General features: G+C 41.2%; 1 protein-coding gene across 1 annotated transcript; it reads right to left on the reverse strand.

Annotated features, from left to right (window-relative positions):
• Positions 1-271: 271 nt before the first annotated feature.
• On the reverse strand, positions 272-4877 carry NDUFAF4 (NADH:ubiquinone oxidoreductase complex assembly factor 4). Its single transcript, XM_074946878.1, has 3 exons — positions 4682-4877; positions 2733-2830; positions 272-1090 (listed from the first exon to the last, which is right to left on the reverse strand). Exons 1-3 carry the CDS (start codon positions 4806-4808, stop codon positions 797-799), a joined length of 519 nt encoding a protein of 172 aa, XP_074802979.1. The 5' UTR covers positions 4809-4877; the 3' UTR covers positions 272-796.
• Positions 4878-19326: the final 14449 nt, after the last annotated feature.

The raw sequence follows: 19326 nt of genomic DNA on the forward strand, positions 1-19326 counted from the left end.
TTATCGGAGATGAGCCGCTGTATCACACAATGAAGATGCAGGAGCCAAGGAAAGCTGCAATAGGTTCAAATGCTACCACTTGACACTGCTGTTTATAAACTGATTGATGAATGACTTACAAAGTTGGGGCTAACTAGAATGGAAGGGATGTAGCTGAGCTTAACAGCAGCCATTACAGCTCCATGGGTTTAAAGGTGCGGCCAAAGCAATTTCCCCCACACAATTCACCCACTTTTGCTTTTAAGATCTTGACATGCTTGAAAATTCTATCTCCCCTGCAATTATCCTTCTTTGTGAAGCAAACACCCTCTCCTATCATTTTTTTAATTATAGGAAAAGTGGCTCTGTTGTGTTGTATGTACACCTGCAGACTAGTTGCATGAATAAGAATAGGTGCCATGATAAAGATTGCTGCAGAATCACTAGAAAACACTGGCTGAATGAAGTCCAAAGACAACACATTTTCCATTTGATTTCTCAGTAAGAGGTGATATTTATTTAAAAATAAAACTTTCTGCAAACAACTGGAACAATTTAAGTGGATCATTTATTGTCCTGAACAGATTTTACTGATTGTCTCCTTATTTGGCATAAATAAGACAGGTTATGAACCAGAATATATCAAATACATTATTTTCACATGCAGCAATCACACAGAGAATGCAGTCATTTAAATAAAGCATTTTACTGCTACAAGGGGGCAACCTTTAAGAGCATGAGACCAAATTCCCACACAGTGTAAGAGAAGTGTCAAATGAAGACACCAGTGGATCAACCAAGATTTTGCCAATCACTTTTAGGAAGGTTTTAAAGCTTTTCTGTCTTTGGGAGGAAAGATTTCCACAGCAAAAGGTATGAAGAATTCTAAGAGAGAGGTGACCTCCTTCAAGTCTATATTGTACTCCTTTGCTATTTTCTCTGTGGTCCATGTTTGTGGAGAAAGTTTATGATTATTGAGAAGAGTCAGAACCTCCACCACAGAAATTCTGCCTTTGGGAATGCTCGGAATATCTAGATCCCTTAAATGACCAAGTTTTGTAAGTCTGTATTCCTGCTGTTTACTTGGGATACTTCCACCTTTGTCTTTTACCTAGTGTGGGAGGAGAAAAAAAAGTTCAAGTCAATCAGAGTTCTGTTTAGTCTGTGTACTGCACATTTCCTGCCTATTTCTTTAGTTAAAGTTTCCTTTTAATTAAAAATAAGAGGCTCTCCAGTTTTTCTATTGTGAAGACTGATCCTCATGGACTGCCTCTCTTTCTTAGACCGTAATCCAGTGGTTTTCAATCTTTTTTCATTTGTGGACCCCTAACACATTTCAAATGGAGATGCAGACCCCTTTGGAAATCTGAGTAATTACTACCATAATCCAACACTACTTTATCCTCAAAGCACGGTGTTCTATATAGACCACAGTTTCAGAAATAGTTACCATGACCAAATGTTCAGCACCTAAATCAATAGCTTAGTTTTCTGAATAGCTGAACACCAACGTTTTCCACTGACGTCAGTAGGAGCTGCTGGTGCTTAGCACCTCTGAAAATCAGGCCACTGATTTAGGTGTTAATGTGAATGTAGATGCCTAATTTCAGGAACAGACATATGAAAGTTTTGTCCCACATATTTCAAGGTACTGAGCAGCACCAACTTCCACTGAAATCAGGTGTTCGACACTGTGCAGGATTAGGTTTTTAGCTTCTCTATTACCCAAGTAAAATGGAGATAACATTATTTACATATCTCACATGGACATTATGGGGGATTCATTAATATGTCTAAAAAACATTTTGTCTTAGATGGAAGGTGCTACAGAAATGCCAAATATAAGAGAGAGACAAAGTGGATGAGGTAATATCTTTTACTGGATCAACTTCCGTTGGTGAAAGAGACAAGCTCTCGGCCTCCACAGAGCTCTTCTCCAGGTCAGGATATTATCTCATCCACCTTGTCTCTCTCGCATCCTGGGGAGAATACCACTATAAACAAACTGAAAACAAGCATAAGAGAGGCCTAGGACTAACTTTTTTTAATCTAATGTCAATATGTTGAGTCTTGCATGCAGATCACACAGACAACTGCTCTTAGTTCATCCGTTTCATGGGAAAAAAAAAATCTAGAAAATTGTACAGGAAAATATAAATAAAACATCTTACCATTTCCTCACCCAAACAGATACATGGCTTCACTTAAAGGGACACCAGAGTTCCAAGTGATATTTTAATAATTTCTTTACTCTTGGTACTAGCCTCTTTGCTCTCCAGCAGAAACACAAACCCTCTCCCACACAAGTTCCAATTTCTTCTACCACCTATAGCATCATTAGGAATTCTATTTCCCATCCCTTCCACAGACTGGCTGCTTAAACTTCTGGAAACCCAAATTTGTGAGTATACTTTGGGGACTGTGGCACAAGGAAGGTGCACACAGCTGGAGTCTCTATGTGACAGATGAACATGCCTGTACAGACAGCTTCATACAGAGGAAGGAAAACTGCGGGCACAAAAAAAGGTTGATGGCACTCAAATAAGGAATGTGACCCTGAAATTAGACTTCTATTAAACAAATGAAATACAAAACAGCAATAAAAAAAGCTCAGTTTCATCTATTAACAGCTAGTAAGCTACAAAGACGACAGACTTCATAAAGCCTATTCATCATATGAGCTTTGGTATGTTGCTTTTGTCATCTGAAAAGTGCTTGCTGCTATACCCATTACAGAAAGAAGACATGCTCACTTGCACAGGTGGATCTATGGAATCAACGTAAACCTCTTTTAATAAGGCGAGAAGTTTGTCATCTTTTCTGCGAATTTCCTCTTGGATTTCTGGATCATCTAAGAAAAAAGATTTAAAGAAGAAAATCACTCTCTCTTGCTAATATTCTTGTTGGCTTATACTTCATGGTTTATAATGCCCAGGAGTAGGGCCCCACCAAACTGATGCTCCATTCTGGTCAATTTCACAGTCATAGGATTTTAAAAATCGTAAATTTCATGATTTCAGATATTTATATCTGAAATTTCACAGTGCTGTAATTGTAGGGGTTCTGACCCAAAAAGGATTGTAGGGGGGGTCACAAGGTTATTGTAGGGGGGGGGTTGCAGTACTGCTACCCTTATTTCTGCACTGCTGCCTTCAGAGATAAGCAGCCGGAGAGTGGTGGCTCCTGGCCAGGAGCCCAGCTCTGAAGGCAGAGCCACCGCCAGCAGCAGCACAGAAGTACGGATGGCATGATACGGTATTGCCATCCTTACTTCTGCGCTGTTGCCCTCAGAACTGGGCCTTTGGTCAACAGCCACCACTTTCCAGCTGCACAGCTCTGAAGGCAGCAGGCACAGAAATAAGGGTGGCATGGTATGGTATTGCTAATCTTTCTTCTGTGCTGCTGCTGGCAGAATTCTGCCTTCAGAGCTGGGCGCCTGGCCAATAGCCACCACTCTCTGGCCACTTAGCTCTGAAGTCAGCGCAGAAGGGTGGCAATACCGTAACCCTCCTAAAATAACCTTGTGATCCCTCTTCAACTCCTTTTGGGTCAGGACCCCCAATTTAAGAAACACTGGTCTCACGTGTGAAATCTGTATAGTATAGGGTAAAAGCAAACAAAAAAACAGATTTCACAGGGAAGACCAGATTTCACAGTCCATGACATGTTTTTCATGGCTGTGAATTTGATCGGGCCTTACCCATGAGACATCACACAACTCAAGTGAAAATGGAAGCATGTGAACGCTTCCAGGGAAATCTCATTTTTGCATTAGTTCTGATATTCACAATACTTAATGTTGTCTTGTACACAGGGAAAGGAGAATCAATTATGCCTATTCACGAAAAGAAAGTGCAATACTAAACGGTGAGGCCTAGTATACACCTGAAAATTATATCAATCAAGCTACATCGCTCAGGGGCTGTGAAAAATGCCCTACATGACATAATTAGCTCAACCTAACACTCAGTGTAGACACAGCTGGGAATTCTTCCAATGACCTACCTACCACTTCTTGGAGAGGTGGATTAACTACACTGATGGAAAAAACCCTTCCATGGTTGTAGGAAGCACCTATACTAGTGTTACAGTGGCAGTACCACTCAATGCATCCGATGAAGTGAACTGTAGCTCACGAAAGTTTATGCTCAAATAAATGTGTTATTCTCTAAGTTGCCACAAGTACTCCTTTTCTTTTTTGCGGCTACAGACTAACACGGCTGCTACTCTGAAAAAAGCACCACAGCTGTGCCACTGTAGATGTGCCGTGCCATGCCATCCCATCCCACCCCACCCCCCATAGCCCCCCAATACCCTGCATCCCACCCCCTCGTAACCCCCCATACCCTGCGTAACCCCCTCACGCCCTGCATCCTGCCCGCCCTCCCCCATGTCCATACCCTGCATCCCACCCCCGGAACCCCCGCCCCTGGCACATACCCTGCACCGCCCCGCCCCAGAAACCCCCAGGCCTCCACCACCACTCCGCGCACGCGCCCGGCCCTCATAATCCCCCCGCCCCAGGAACGCGCGCGCCCTACTGCCCCGTAACCCCCCGCACGCGCAGCGTGTAACCACCCCCCACCACACACACACACCCCGTTCCCCCCGCCCCCTATAACCCCGCCCCCCCCCCCACGTTCTCGCTCCCTAGGTCCTTCCCCCGTGGCCTTGGGGCGCAGCGCCGGCCGCGGGCACTCACCGGGCAGCGGGCCCGGCCTGGCGACGGGGTGGCGGGGGGCGGACGTGGGCTTCTCCTTGCTGATCTCGCGGGTGGCCCGGCTCTCCAGGTTGAAGTTGCGGAACACACGAGTCACCCTGGCGCCCATCACCTCCGTGCGGCACCGGCCGCGAGCACGCGCACAGAGCCGCCAGCGCCCCACCTAGCGGGCAGGAGGACCCCGCGCAGCCGCGGGAGGGATGGGGGAGGCGCGAGGAGGCAGCGGCGCGGCGCGGCGCGGGGCGGGGCGGCCGTGCGCTCGGGCTACGGGGCGGGGCTCCCAGCAGGGTCCCTGCGCGCGGGGGCCGGGGAGTCTGCGCGGAGCGCTGCTGGCTGCCAGGGCCCTGGCCTGCGGAGCATCTCCCCTCAGTGTCTTGTGCCTGGCACGTGGGCCACCGGTGACCTGGGGGTCTGGTCCTTGGGCTAGCCACGGCATCGCTCCGTGCCTCAGTGCCCCCGTCTGTAAATTGATGAATAATGGTGCTGCCCTGCCTTGTGCTGATGAAAAGGCACCGGTGTGAGGGCAAAGTCGGATTGTTATTATGCTTAAGGAGTAGGGGAGAAAAAGCAGCAGCAGCTGGCGACAAAAAAAAAAAAAAAATCATCTAGATGAGCCCAACACTGCCTCACTTTAGCACACTGCCACGCCTCACTTTATTTTTCACTCTCTTCTTTCTTCCCCTCCACTTTCTCACCTACTGCAGGGGGTATTGGGAGGTTAGGTTATGACTGATCTCAGCAGAGGCACCTCTTTTCAGTTTACTGTACCTATAAATACATTGTAAGTCTGATGTCTCCAAGGATTCAATTAATTTTTAAAAATAAAAGAATGATCTCCCGCAGCAGCAGTAACTGAGAGATCCATTAATGTTTCATATGGGGATACTGCAAATGCATGAATTTTTATATATATATATATATATATCATACATGTATATTCTATATGAAAACTCAAATGCATTTTTAATGTTTTTCAACAATCTCTCCATTTTTACTGCTGTGGGAGAACATCTTTCGGGCTGTAAACACGTACGCACATGAGTGGTCCTATGTCAGTCAACAGGGCTTCTTGTGTGGGTAAAATCAATGGTGTTCATAAGGGTGTGAGAGCCCTGTTTTTTTCTGATTTTTAGCTATGTTGAAAACCCAAATCTCAGATTGAAGTCAATCAATGGAAGCTCTGGGTAGTCACATAATTGAGAAACTGACCATGTGTTTGGCCATGGAGTCACCTCTCTTGGGGTACAGTTGGAAATATCCTCAAGGTGGCAGACTGGGCTAGGGTTTCCAACTTCCAGAGTTTTAATCGCCAAAATGCCCACTTTTTTCAGCATATTAATATTGGCCAGGGTACAGCGTAAGAATAATAGTTTTACAGGTGATTTATAGCTACATTACTTTTTAATTATTTGGTTTATAAATTGCGTCCATCACCTCAACAGAAGTAATAAAACAGAGATAAAAAAGAGTCTACAAGAACACCAACACTACCTGCATGTAAAATAATCCTGCTCAATGACAATCTCAAACAGAAACATTTTATGTGGCACCCTGAAGTTTCCCAAACTCTGGTTAATGATCTAGTTGAATCTTTATATGCTGAATGATCCTGATATCAAGCATAAATCATTACATTTACTTTCCCTCCCCCCAACCCACACACATTTTAGGCTTCCTCCAAAAGCTATGGCATCATGATATGACATATCTACCATGTACCCTGCTGAAGAGTGGAACCAGCCCATAGTGATGATATTTATAATTATTTTTTGCAAGCATCTACTTTAATTTAAAACATCTTCCCTGTGCTTTTTGTCTGTGAGTTTCTTTATTTGGATAAAAGTACCACATAAGTATTTCTGATGGTCTTTCCTCTTACTGCTATTCTGTGATTAGAAGTGTGTGGTTTCTCTTTATCAGTGCATCACTGTTCTCTTGAATGATATAGTGACAATTTTAGAAGGAGGTATGCTGTACCTTATGTACCCTATGTTGAAGCTTTTCAGAACAATGAATCATTGCAGGATGGCAGTCTGTGGGCTAGCTTGTGTCACAGGCTTGACTAGGGACAGTGTAGAGGCACTATCCCTCTCCCAGATCCTCAGTGAGCAGAGGCAATGCAGCATTTGCTCTCAGCACACCCATCCAGTTCTACTGACCAGCTGACCACCAGTGACCTAAAGGTCGCAACCAGCTTGGGCCCTATTGTGCTAGCACTATACTGACACATAATATATGCCAGTCTTTTCCCCAAATAATTTACAATCCGAAAGACAAGACATAACAGGTAGATAAGACAAACAAAAAGGGTGGCAGAGGGGAAAGGTAGCAAATATAACAGGATGTGCATCTGGGATTACTGAGCTCCCTCTGGGGTCCTGGAGGAAGCAGTCCGTCCACTCCCCCAGTTCAAAGGCTGAGATTGTCCATATCATTATACAAGGAGAGGGATGGAAGGAGGCTCTTTGAACCCTCCTATGCTGATAAACCTGCCCTAAAGCCAGATCCTATCTGGATCTATTTTAGGAACCACTGCACAGTATGTGTGATAATAAAGTTCATAGATACTAAGGTCAGAAGGGACCATTACAATCATCTAGTCCGACCTCCTGCACAACGCAGGCCACAGAATCTCACCCACCCACTCCTGCGAAAAACCTCTCACCTATGTCTGAGCTATTGAAGTCCTCAAATCGTGGTTTAAAGACTTCAAGGAGCAGAGAATCCTCCAGCAAGTGACCCGTGCCCCATGCTACAGAGGAAGGCAAAAAACCTCCAGGGCCTCTTCCAATCTGCTCTGGAGGAAAATTCCTTCCCGACCCCAAATATGGCGATCAGCTAAACCCTGAGCATATGGGCAAGATTCACCAGCCAGATACCCAGGAAAGAATTTTCTGTAGTAACTCAGATCCCACCCCATCTAACATCCCATCACAGGCCATTGGGCCTATTTACCATGAATATTTAAAGATCAATTAATTGCCAAAATCATGTTATCGCAGGGATGTAGGAACTGCCAGACTGGATCAGACCAGTGGTCTGTCTAGTTCAGCATCACTAGGCAGTTAGTGGCTGACTTGGTTATGCCTTGAAGCACAAGGATTTATATCTCATAAATGTTTATCCTATTTAATGTAACTATAATGCTTTTGTTCATATGAATGTCTTTTCTTGGTGTTCGTAGATCCTTGATGGTACAATATACATTACCATCCCTTTAAGAGAAGTCTTAAATAATCCATTCTGCCTACAGACTGAAGGCACAGACCTTAATCTGAAACTAAAGAAACTCCCTCTTGGCACCAGGAACTGCTGGCTACCGGGATCAGACTCAACACGGTGATGCTGTCTCTTTAAAGCCTGATGTGACTAACACTCCTGTTATACTGGTTGGCAGCAGATGAACTCACCAAAAGGCAGCTAATTCATTAAAAATAAAGAGTGATGTCATTTTGTGTCTGTCACTAAGCATGGTACCAGGCTGTATGCTTTGCTGATTGGGAAGGACCAGGACTACAAGGTTTCATTCTACATCTGGAATCTTTCATACTGACTGCAGCAAGCAAATGATTTGACATTTTTGAATTGCAGATGTTTTCATGGCATAATTAGGCATTTTATCAGTGTAGCTCTATCATTGACAGATAATATTAACCAGGAGACGGAAACTTTTACCCAACCACATGCCAACATTCATAGTTATGAAAAAGATGTGACTATATTTTTTCCTTGTATCATAAAAACTGAGTATATTCCATTTACCCTGTTTTATAAGTGTGCTTCATTGTTACTGAATCAGCAAGCTTATTTTAATTGTTCTGGGGTATTTTTAGTAAACAATGTGACTCCTAGATATCCCACATACCAAAATGAAGAATACAAGCACATAGGAATTGCTGTGCTGGAACAGGCCAGTGGTCCATCTAGTCTGATATCTTGTCTCCAACGGTCGCCAGCACCAAATGCTTCAGAGGAAAGTGCAAGAAACTTCACATTAGACAGATTTGGGAACTCTCCCCCCTGTATTTGGTCTTCTAATCCCTCCCACATCTGACAGGGAGATTTCTTGAAACTGCTCAGCAAGTATAGGAGGTAGAATTGGTTGGAGAATGAAAAAAACATTGGTAAACATTTTCCTTCCCATTTTTCATCAAAATGTTTGTTTGTTGAATTTTTCTGGCTAGCTCTGTAGCTGGATGGAAAATGGATACAATATTTATTTTGTGAGTTAACTAGCACCGTTTCTTTACCACTAGTTGATCTATTATACATTCCTCTGTAGGAATATAGGCCCACATTAGTTTTGGGTGAACTATGGTAGCTAAGGGCTTAGTATGAGCCATAGGCCCAAAATATGGGACCAAAAAGCATGAGATCATGAGAAAGAACAATTGTTGTGTTAAACAGGTTGTGAACTTTGGAATACCAGTGTTATTTTATTGAAGGTTTGGCGAGAGTAATAGAAATAAAACACGTTAATTGGGTACCAGGTGCAGTAAATAATTGGCTATATAAGAAATTGCTTCATCTAGCCTTAGCTGAAATCTGAGAATTAGGAATGACATTGTTAAGGGGTACACAAAAGCGAACTTTTGAAGGGTTCATTAGTAATATCTGCATGACCAAGTTGGAGCTGACTAATATGGGTCTAAGCACCCTGGGGGTTAACCTATTTGTAAATATCTTGACCAAATGCTTATAAATATTTTGTTACTGACTGTATGCAGTAATTGTTTATCACATAGGCTTTTTAGATGTTTTAGAGCAATTGTATAAATACCATTCGGCTTTTGGATTTAGTAAAGGAATTTATGGTTAAATTAGTGTCATGGTTATACACTGCATAAATAATAATAATTAGAACATCCCTTATCTAAGGAAGAGTTGACTATCTTCGTTATTAAGAGTTGTGAGGAGTTGGTTGCTGTTCCATCCAGGAAAAGCAGGGATCAGGGTAGCCCATGAGATGTAGGTAACCTTCTCTAGGAAGTAATATTAGTCTTCTCAGTGTTGGGTTCTGGGTTCTTGGGTTGAATGGAGGCAGTCTGGGGTTACTACATGCTTTATTGCCCAGAAAAGTTCTGAAGGATGTTGTGACATTGCACTCCATATGTTTTATGGAAGTATGCTTATGAATATGACATAATTGGAATATGCTTTACACTAAATATCCTTGTATGGTGTCATTAGAAAGCTCGTAATCTACTAAGCGTGTTCATCCTATTTGCTTGCGTGTATTATTTCTATACCTGGAGTTAGGAGAATAAGATATAAACTTGTATCATTGAAGTATACATATTAAGTGGAGGCCATTAAGGTTGCTCCAGAAACAATCAATTGTAAATGGCCTTAGTTACTTGAAAGCCTTCCTGTGTATCTGTGGGCCAACCCATGGGGAATGAGACTAGGGGTCTTACAGTGACATGTGACCATGTCACCTGATAATGAAATCCATCTTAAATCTGGTACTTTTCCATTTAGAAGGAGGGGTGGGGACCCGGAGAGACAAAAGATTCTCGCCTTGTGCCAAAGCTATAAAAGGGGGTGGAGCAGGACAAAGAGGGCTGCCAGTCATGAGAAAACCCCTGTTTACCACCTAAGATGACTGCTGGATCTAACAAAGACTGCACCAGGGGAAAGGATTGGGCCCAGACTAGGAAGGAGTCTAGTCTGTGAAAAGAAAAGGAGTACTTGTGGCACCTTAGAGACCAACACATTTATTTGAGCATAAGCTTTCGTGAGCTACAGTTCACTTCATCGGATGCATGCAGTGGAAAATACAGTAGGGGGATTTTATATACACAGAGAACATGAAACAATGGGTGTTACCATACACACTGTAACGAGAGTGATCAGGTAAGGTCAGCTATTACCAGCAGGAGAGAGAAAAAAAACCTTTTGTAGTGATAATCAAGGTGGTCCATTTCCAGCAGTTTACAAGAACATGTGAGGAAAAGTAAGGGGGAAAAATAAACATGGGGAAATAGTTTTACTTTGTGTAATGACACATCCACTCCAGTCTTTATTCAAGCCTAATTTAATGGTGTCCAGTTTGCAAATTAATTCCAATTCAGCACTCTCTTTGCAGTCTGTTTTTGAAGTTTTTTTGTTGTAATATTGCAACTTTTAGGTATGTAATCGAGTGACCAGAGAGATTGAAGTGTTCTCCAACTGGTTTTTGAATGTTATAATTCTTGACCTCTGATTTGTGTCCATTTATTCTTTTACATAGAGACTGTCCGGTTTGGCCAATGTGCATGGCAGAGGGGCATTGCTGGCACATGATGGCATATATCACATTGGTAGATTTGCAGGTGAACGAGCCTCTGATAGTGTGGCTGATGTGATTAGGCCCTATGATGGTGTCCCCTGAATAGATATGTTGGCACAGTTGGCAACGGGCTTTGTTGCAAGGATAGGTTCCTGGGTTAGTGTTTTTGCTGTGTGAGATATTACCTGTAATCAGTTTCTTAATGTATTAGGCTTAGACTTGCGTGTTTTGTTTTATTTTGCTTTGTGACTTACTTTGTTCTGGCTGTTATTACTTGAAACCACTTAAATTATACTTTTTATACTTAATAAATCACTTTTGTTTATTAATAAACCCAGAGTAGGTGATTAATACCTGGGGGAGCAACCAGCTGTGCATATCTCTCTATCAGTGATCTAGAGGGCGAACTATTTATAAGCTTTATACAGAGTAAACCGGATTTATTTGGGGTTTGTATCCCATTGGGAGCTGGGTGTCTGGGTGCTGGAGACAGGTAACCTGCTGAGCTGTTTTTAGTTAAAGTCTGCAGCTTTGGGGTCATGGTGCAGACCCTGGATCTGTGTTGCAGCAGGCTAGTGTGTCTGGCTCAAAAAAGCATTGTTCTGGAGTCCGAAGCTGGCAGGGAAAACTGGCTCAGAGGTAATTTCAGCACATCAGGTGATAGTCCCAAGGGGATCTCTGTGACCGAACCTGTCACAGATGTGACGTTGCTGCCTCTTTGGCGGAGGAGAAATAGGATCTGTTTGCCTCTTGTATTGCAGAGGCATGGGTTTATGTCTGCTTCTGTCTGTATCAAACCATGTTTTCCACCACTGACACTCAAGTTTTTTTCCTGTTCACTTTTTTTGTTACAGATTGTCCAAAAATTATAGCAACGTGTGTGAGCAATGAAGTAGGAAGGGTTGGTTGTATGCTAGAGATCATATAACAGTAACCAAGAAGTGGTTGTTTATGGGAAGATGAAGCTACGAAAGACTGAAGCACTGATTATTATTCTCTCTAAATGACTGTTGGCTGGTCAATGCTCCTGTCCTGTCAGTTATGTTTTGTTAAGTGTATTTGGTTTCTTCAACAACTTCTCACTGGAAAGATTTATTAGTAATAGTTATAGTAATAATAATATCATGTTTGTTACAATAGTGCCTAAAGGCCAACTAAGAATGGGGCCTCATGGTGCTAGGCCCTGTGGAAACACGGAACAATAGACAGTCCTTGCACTGAAGAGCTTGCAATCTAAATAGACAAGATAGACATGGGGTGGAGGAAAGGGGTATTATGCACAAGTTAATACGTCTAGGTATTTTACTAGCCTTTGATATACCAATGAATATGTACGCCAGGTCAATTACTAAACTCTTACAGAATATCTCCAGGCTGAAACCACAGATATGCCAAATAAATTTGTAACTACTATTAAATGCTTGTGTCTCCTCAAGGCTAGTTTATTGCAATGTGTTATTTTTGTTATGCTACTCTGAAACCTGTTATTTTAGGAGGATCTTCTTGCATCATTAGTAGGATGCAGCTTAATCAAAATGCAGCAAGCCCATGTTTACAGCCACACACCTGTCTAAACATATTACTCTCCTTGCACAGCTTCCTTGTCAAATCACATATTGATTTCAAAGCTCTCACATTTAAAATCCTGATTGGCTGTGTCTCTGTGTACCTAACAAATCCTTCTAATTATTTTCCTGGTTGATTATTATAGTCTAAATTAGCAGGTTATTTAGTTTGGCTTCATTATATACTTAAAGCATTAAGAGCTAGCATGTTTGGTAAGGAGGCACCCTGGTTGTGGAATTCATTGCTCATTGCAGTTAGAAATTCTTATTTATCTTGTTAGTCAAGCCAGACTAAAACAGATATGGGCTTGGTTCTTAGTCACAGTAAGGGCTTCAAAGCAGGTAAATTTGCATCCACTTTAAGGTCCCTTTATCCTGCCAGAACTGTGCTAAGGGGACTTAGTGAAAATGAAAACCAGGCCCTATCACAATAATATGCTTATTATAGCTTATATTTCTAAGTGCACATAATTTTTATTACAACTGACTGGACAGTGCCATGAAATATTGTTGCAAAGGGTGCTGTACAAATACACGTTGCTATTATAAGAAATACAGTAACCACAACCACCATGCTATAGTCAGTAAAAAGTAGTAACAGCCTTAAGCACCTACTTGTGGGAGACCACACTGCTCAACTTGCTGAACAAGCACAGATGATTCCTCTTTCTCCAGTCAGATTTTCTATAGCCAGTGAAACTCTCCCATGAGGACCTTCCCTCAAAGAGAACAGTCACTGTCTTTAGCTGCATATTTATAAATAGGGTTGGAAGGCTTAGATTTTTATCAGTAAACGCTGATTTCACCACACACACACAAACTGACAAAAATATTTCCATTGCTAATAATCAAAATTTACAGATAGGAGAAAAACCCAAAAGTGCTGCTTGAGAATTTATAAATGTTTGATTGATGGATATTTAATTTATATATTTTTACATCTGATGTTGACAATTTGTGTTTTAACAATTATAAAGCTTTAACTTTTTGAATCTCAATATCTACGGTCATTAAATAATTATTGTCCGACTCGCCCATAATTTCCTGCAACTGTGAAAATTTAAAGTGGGAAATTCAAACTGGGAAAAAGCACTAAAAACAAACATTGATATTATCCATCAATATTATAAAAATCACATTCTGCTAAGCCTAGTTGTAAACTTAGTTTTGGTTTCCTGCTTGAGGCATCTGCCTCTTATGGCAGTCTGGCTGTATAATACATCATATACTACTGTCTTTCAGCTTCTTTTCATTGGGGAAGGTCCTCAACTGGTGTAAATCACCATAGCTTCATTGAAGTAAATGAATCTATGCCAGTTTATACCAACAGAGGATCTGGCCCTTAGGCATTTTGCACATGTCCATTACTACTATATCTAGCTTCCAATAATAATAGTCATGAGTAGTGACTTAGGGTGCCTCAATTTTTAAGTGTCTGACTTGAGACATTGTTGAAGGGTCCTGATTTACAGAAGTGCTGAGCACTGCCATCTGAAAATTAGGCCCCTCTAAGTTGCTGAGCACCGAAAAACTGAAACACCCAAAATCACTATTTCCTTCTGAAAATGTAGGCTTACATTCTTTCATGTGTATTAAGCTTTTGTCATGGGTATTTTTAGTAAAAGTCAGGGACTGGTCATGGGCAATAAAGAAAAATTCATGGAAACCCATGACTAGTCCCTGACTTTTACTAAAAATATCTGTGACAAAATGGGGAGCTGCAGGGTCTCCACACCACCGTGACAACTGGGCAGATGCGGGGGACCCAGTTCAGAGTTCCAGGGTTCCCCACCACCGGTGGCTGGGAGCTGTGGGGTCCCCCCGCTGCCCGTGGTGGCCAGGAGCTCCGGGGGGCCCCCGCTGCCCACAGCTCCCAACCCCTTGGGCAGCAGGGACCCCGCAGCTTCCAGACTGCCGCAGGCTGAAGTCACGGATGACTCTGGAAGTCACAGAATCTGTGACTTCCGCGCCCTCCATGACTAAATCATAAAGAAAAGAAGACCCATTTTCAGGAATAGTTCAAGTCCTGTTTCTTGTTGTCTGAATATCTGAAGTGCTCCATTGTAGATAGTTGTAATAACTCGTATAGTAAATAAAATAAAGATTAACTAGAAGAAAGTTAGTGACCTAAATGTTTAGGTATGTAGCCTAGTGAGCTAGCTTGCCTTGATTATATTCATTGCTTTGCATTATATTCAGCACTAATGCAAGAAACCTACAAGTCTATATTCAGTAAGACATTAGCTTCAGCAAGTTAGCATAAGGCTTGAGGCCTATGAACTTTGAACAGATAAACTTTGCACAGATAAACGGCCCAATGAAAAACCCCAAGTATTTGGGGAGCTGAAAATAGAGTTTAAGGGGAAGCTCTGGCCACAGGTACATGATTCAACCACAGCAGTGTCCTGGAAATGAACTGACATACATAACAGGTACATGAGATACAACTAAGGCTAGCCTGCTTGCTTGCCTATATATCTTTTCTTATAAGTTTCATGTGGATTTGATTTATTATAATATGTTTGTAGGTTTATATTAGAGTATATTTTGGCTGTAACACAAGGGACCTACAGGCCACATCCTGTATGTTAAACTAGGGCAAAGTTAGCATACAAATGTTTGGGACCTTTCACCTAGATAGATGATGATGAGCTAAAGCATAAGTCCATATATGGCTGCAACCTTTGCCATAGATAGATAAAGGATGCATTAAAGCCGGTTGGCATAAGGGCTTTCCTAAGTTCATACCCTTTTAAACTTAACAGGTACACCACAACTTGGAACTTGGAAAGAACCAAACTAACGGTTTAGGACAAAAATGTGATACCTAACAACAAAAGGGCCATGATAATGAATTGACGTATATGATAAGTTAAGATCACTGATATACTAACCTATCAGAAAAAGACACTCCAGCATTAGTAAGGTGAGGATATTCAAATAAGGAAAAGGGGGGAAATCCCTTACTGAATATACATCAAATGTAACGGTGTCAATGTACCATTATATAAAACTGGCATCGCAGCTGAGGGGCAGTAGGAGAGATGTAGTCCTTGGGAGGTGCCAGAATGATGGCTACTACTGATGCGGGGGAAGGTGATGGTGATGAGGAAGATGATGGCTAACATTTCAGGTTTTTCTACAAGGGATGGTGTGAGTATATGGGTGTGCAGATGTACATTCTGTAGTATCTCTATCTTACTAAATTGGGGGTGTTTGTGACTGTGCTAAACGTATTAATACTCTATATTTGTAAATATAAAAGAGTTCCTCTAGCGTGAGTGTTGCAACTGTGCACAGTGGGATTCCCAACTATATAATAATTTCAGTAATACTGAGCCTGATCTTGGGACAAGAACCTGTCAACCCTCAGAGTGATAACTCAGGATTTTTAAGTAATCAATATAATTAATACATAATCTAGAGATTGGGCAATAAGTAAGAGATTCTTTTTCAACTATGTGTACTTTATCATCTAGGAAAAGAAAACTCTTAAGGAAGAAGTACTTCTGAGTAGAGGCAAGTGAATAATAGATTTTTTCTGTTCAGGTACCAAACTGAAAAATCCCCAAAATTTTTAGGTTGGAATGGAATTTTTTTTGTTTTCCTCACCAAAACAAAAAACTGAAAGTGAAATGAAATATTTTGGGTTGTGTTGTATTTTTAGTTTGTGTTGTTTTGTTTTGGTTTTGGGTGTCTTTTGCCCTTTTATTGTTTAAATGAATCTAGCTAATTTTTTCCCCTGAAACTGTTCACCAAATTTGACCTGAATATGTAAATAGTTTTGGTTGACCCGAAACTGCATTTTTCGGCAAATAAGCCATTCATCCAAAAAAATTTTTTTGCAGCTCTATTTCTGAAGCTAATCTACAACTGTAAACCTCAGGCAACATGTGTTTTTAAGACAACTACATTACTCTTTTCAAAATACTGAATTAAAATTAGCCCAATATTGGTTTAAATTGCCCTTCTGTCTATTTCTATCTCCTCTCTTCTTCCACAGAGATTGAGAGAGTTCCGCCCTGTAATTGTAGAAAAGAGTCTACACTTAAAGTTCTTCAGTTTGTTTTGAAATGAATAAGTCCAATTTCCACCACATGCCATATGCTGTATAACCATTTATTATGAAGAGGAGCATTTCAGACTTCCAGGCTCTTTTTATAGTAGCATTTTCTGCTTGAACCAGCATTTCTTGCAAGCTTTTGTGTTTTTACATTCACTATTGTGATTGTTATTTGACATTCTAATTTTTTATTTAAGCTCTGTGACAAATAAGGAACAGGGGCACTCTGGACAGTAGAAAATTAGATGTTCGAGAGTGATACACTCTCCTGGTACATCTTGGAAATGTGCATTATTAGATTTGCAAGAGGCAAATGGACATGTCTTCAGTAAAAAATTATGTTAAGAAAAAACCCTAACAAGTCTGAGGCTCAAAAGCAGATGAGATTGTGTGTTCTTGGATGCACAGCATATACAGGCACAGACCAGAAAAAGGAAGAGCAAAAATGGTTTTAATCCATGTTTGTACCCCTGGAATTCTGGACAGGTTGGTGGCTAGTGTGTTTAACGGGAACCGGCCTCTGATCAGCTCCACAATCTAGAATTGTTCTGAATGGCCATATTAGTGTTTGCTCTGGCCCCAGCAAACTGTGCCGCCGTCAGAACTTAGAGACTTTTTTTGATCAATTTTCATCTACTATGAATGTTAAAGGGCATGTGATAAATCCATAAAATCGGGAATAAGAACCCAATCCTTCAAGGTGCTGAGCGACTTCTTCAGGGTGCTAAACTACCTCAGCCTCCATGTTGAAACAGACTATTTGCCTAGCTAGTTTAGTCCAATATTCTGACTCGGACTGTGGCCAACAACCAGTGCTTCAGAGGAAAGTGAACATCTTCCACTTCACCCCATCTCAGTTAAAACCACCCTGCTTCTCCCCCATGTGCCATCACGTAGTACCTTCTCTGGTCTTGGGTTTGGGTGTGCCGCTATTACTTTTCCAGCTCTATAAACTTAACCTGGGATCTAAAAGACAATCTGCATTCTTTCTCATTTGTGCCTTTTCACCAGTAATAAAGATTCTTCAGCTGGAATTTAGTTGACAGTTTTGTAGATGATACACAGGTCCTGCTTCAGTGGGAGTAGAATTAGGCCCTATATTATAACTGTCCTATGCCCTTTGGTGGCTAACATGAAAGGGGTTGGTGGTATCAATCAAATTTCAAGTGGACCAGTGTCCATATCATAACCCCACCTCACCCTCCAAAGTTCAAGGCACATAGTGCTGAATGTGCTGTACCTTTTCTATAAAAAAAATTAGACTTCACTCTCCAGGGTTATTTGTCTGGCACCTAAATAGTCAGTCTTGTATACAAAATTTACTCATAAAGTAGAAAATAGGCGGGCTCATGGTGATTCTGAAGTCCCTGTAATGCTTCTTTGCACCATGATGTAATAATTTTCTGTTATATTGATTTTGTTTACATCAGTTAGTGCCATCCTCTGCCTATGTGTTATACATATGAAGGACAGATGTGAAAATGACAAGTGAAAACCTAGAGAGTATACAAATGCCTGGCAAACCTTGCCTCAGAGAAATCAAGGCGGGGAGGGGTACTAACAAAAACCAAAGCAATGCTTTGAAGAAACAAATATGGATTAAAGGGTTGCACAATTGGTTTAAACATAGCCCCCCCCCCTTTTAACTAAAATAATAGAATCATGGAATCGTAGGACTGAAAAGGACTTCGAGAAGCCATCTAGTCCGGTCCCCTGCACTCATAGCAGGGATAAGTAAAATTATCCCTGGTAGGTGTTTGTCTAACCTGCTCTTAAAAATCTCCAATAATGGAGATTCCACAACCTCTCCAGGCAATTTAATTCCAGTGCTTAACCACCCGATCCTTAGGAAGTTTTTCCTAATGTGCAATTTAAACCGCTTTTGCTGCAATTTAAGCCCATTCCTTCCTGTCCTATCCTCAGCGGTTAAGAAGAACAATTTTTCTCCCTCCTCCTTGTAACAACCTTTTATGTACTTGAAGACTGTCATCATGTCCCCCCTTAGTCTTCTCTTCTCCAGACTAAACAAACCCCATTTTTTCAGTCTTCCCTCACAGGTCATGTTTTCTAGACCTTTAATCATTTTTGTTGCTCTGCTCTGGACTTTCTCCAATTTGTCCACATCTTTCCTGAAATGTGGTGCCCGGAACTTGACAAAATACTCCAGCATACTAATACTAATCAGCATGGAGTAGAGCGAAAGAGATTATTTCAATATAGGGCTGTCAAGCGATTAAAAAAATTAATCATGATTACTCGCACTGTTAGACAATAATAGAATTCCATTTATTTAAATAGTTTTGGATGTTTTCTACATTTTCAAATATATTTATTTCAATTACAACACAGAATACAAAGTGTACAGTGCTCTCTTTATATTTATTTTTGATTACAAGTATTTGCACTGTAAAAAACAAAATAGTATCTTTCAATTTACTTAATGCAAGTACTGTACTGCAATCTCTTTATCATGAAAGTTGAACTTACAAATGTAGAATTATATAAAGAAAACTACATTAAAAAATAAAACAGTGTAAAATTTTAAAGCCTGCAAGTCCACTCAGTCCTCCTCCTTGTTCAGCCAACTGCTCAGACAAACAAGTTTCTTTACATTTACAGGAGATAATGCTGCCTGCTTCTTGTTTGCCATGTCACCTGAAAGTGAGAACAGGCATTCTCATGGCACTGTTGTAGCTGGTGTTGCAAGATATTTATGTGCCAGATATGC

This window comes from Natator depressus, chromosome 3 (genome assembly GCF_965152275.1).
Source record: "Natator depressus isolate rNatDep1 chromosome 3, rNatDep2.hap1, whole genome shotgun sequence".
In the NCBI taxonomy this organism is placed as follows: Eukaryota; Metazoa; Chordata; order Testudines; family Cheloniidae; genus Natator; species Natator depressus.

Excerpts from the sequence above, each read along its gene's own strand:
- NDUFAF4 (XM_074946878.1), bottom strand. The coding sequence starts at position 4,808 with ATGGGCGCCAGGGTGACTCGTGTGTTCCGCAACTTCAACCTGGAGAGC. Across the intron at positions 2,831-4,681 it reads CAGGCCGGGCCCGCTGCCCG|ATGATCCAGAAATCCAAGAG; the intron begins GTGAGTGCCCGC and ends CTTTTTTCTTAG. Across the intron at positions 1,091-2,732 it reads CCATAGATCCACCTGTGCAA|GTAAAAGACAAAGGTGGAAG; the intron begins GTGAGCATGTCT and ends CTCCCACACTAG.